Genomic DNA, 1,649 nt, shown 5'->3' with positions numbered 1-1,649 from the left:
AAAAAGAAACAGTCAAAAATCAAGAACCAAACTAATAATAAATCGAACTAATATAAAAACCAATTCGGAAAATTGATTTAGATCCATTCTTCATATAACCAGTTTAGTTTAATTTGGTTATTGGTTAACTTGAAAAGGGACAAAACTAAATCATCACCCCTGCTAAGAACATTCAAGTCATCTGGTTGAGTGTTGGAATATTGGGCCACGTAACTTGTGAACCCAATCCTTAAGTGGATAGGAATCTTGTATGAACAGGTGTTGGTGGAAATGAAGCAGTGGTTGGGGGAGTTGACATTGAACGTAATTCTGAGAGTGGTGGTTGGGAAAAGGAACTTTGGAGTTGGAGCAATGGTGGGAGAAGAAGATGAAGAAAAGGCCCGGCAGTGGCAGAAAGCGACGAGGGAGTTTTTACATTATTTGGGATTCTTTGTATTTGGTGATGTTGTTCAATATTTGGGATGGTTGGATATTGGCGGCCATGTGAAGGCCATGAAAAGGACCTCGAAGGTATTGGACCGAATGTTAACGCAGTGGTTGGAAGAGCACAAGAAAGACGGGGCTTTTGGTAATCCTGAAAAAGATAAAGACTTCATTGATGCAATGCTTTCAATTCTGAAGGATCCAACTCATGTTGATGTTCTTTCTCATGGCTTTCATCACGATACCATTATCAAATCAACATGTTTGGTACGTTTTTCAATTTTGTTTCTTTATGTTTTTATTTTTTATCATTATTATTTTTTTACCGATGATCTAAGTTTGATTGCGTGTATTAATATCAAATGATGACCAAAGTTTTGAAAACAATGAAAATCAAGAGCCTATTTGGTAGAGGATTTAAAAACAAGAGATTCAATCCAAATAAAGTGTATCGAAATTTGGATACAATAAAGACATATAAATATTGTTTTTACAATTTGTATGGTTTGGATCAAAGAATCCAAAAAACTATTTTTAAAAATAGATTCCGGATTGATTGTAATGAATCTGAAAACAATTTGGATTTACAACTACTAATGTTTTGCTTACATCATACTAGTTGAGAATTTATATTGCTTACATCATACTAGTTGAGAATTTATACCTATATATAAATAAAATACGGAAACTAAATTATATCTATTTTCACTTTTATAGGTTAGAGTAAAAAAGATTAACAACCATAAAATTTCCAAAATAATTAAAGAGTAGTTAAAAAGAGAATGACACCGAAAAATATACTAGTTTGACCATAAACTCAACTCTACGTCCAGTCTTCTGCAAATGCAAGTTCTACTATGATGAAAATCGTAATGATTTCAAAAACTCGCGCTGCAAATCTCTCTCTAAATAGCCCAACTCGAACTATTTGATTTCCTATATTACAACTCAGTATCTTGGAATTAATAATAAAAGAGAAACACCCAATCCCAAAAATACTCACTGTATTCTCTCACAATATTTGTTCACTATTATATAATAAACAAATACTGAATTTCCCACCAAATTGTCAAGGGATCATTGAGTCGCTTAAAGATAGTCACTACTTTTCTCAAAATTATCGGTCATGCACACGCGTGCACACACACATTATTTGCTTATCCACAATCCAACAACAACATCAACCAATGCTAAGAGCTCACTCACAGTTACTGGTTCACACCCAT

At 33.4% G+C, this 1,649-nt stretch overlaps 1 protein-coding gene across 1 annotated transcript; it reads left to right on the top strand.

Moving 5' to 3' along the window:
- The first annotated feature begins 270 nt into the window (after positions 1-270).
- Positions 271-1,355, top strand: LOC120073453 (cytochrome P450 82A1-like). The gene is made up of 2 exons (XM_090311862.1): positions 271-690; positions 1,257-1,355. Exons 1-2 carry the CDS (start codon positions 271-273, stop codon positions 1,353-1,355), a joined length of 519 nt encoding a protein of 172 aa, XP_090167988.1.
- The last annotated feature ends 294 nt before the right edge of the window (positions 1,356-1,649 follow it).

This window comes from Benincasa hispida, chromosome 3, assembly GCF_027475165.1.
Source record: "Benincasa hispida cultivar pf3 chromosome 3, pf3_genome.v1.1, whole genome shotgun sequence".
NCBI lineage: Eukaryota > Viridiplantae > Streptophyta > Magnoliopsida > Cucurbitales > Cucurbitaceae > Benincasa > Benincasa hispida.
The sequence above is the reverse complement of the archived record's forward strand: the minus strand, read 5'-3'. Positions and strand labels throughout refer to the sequence as shown.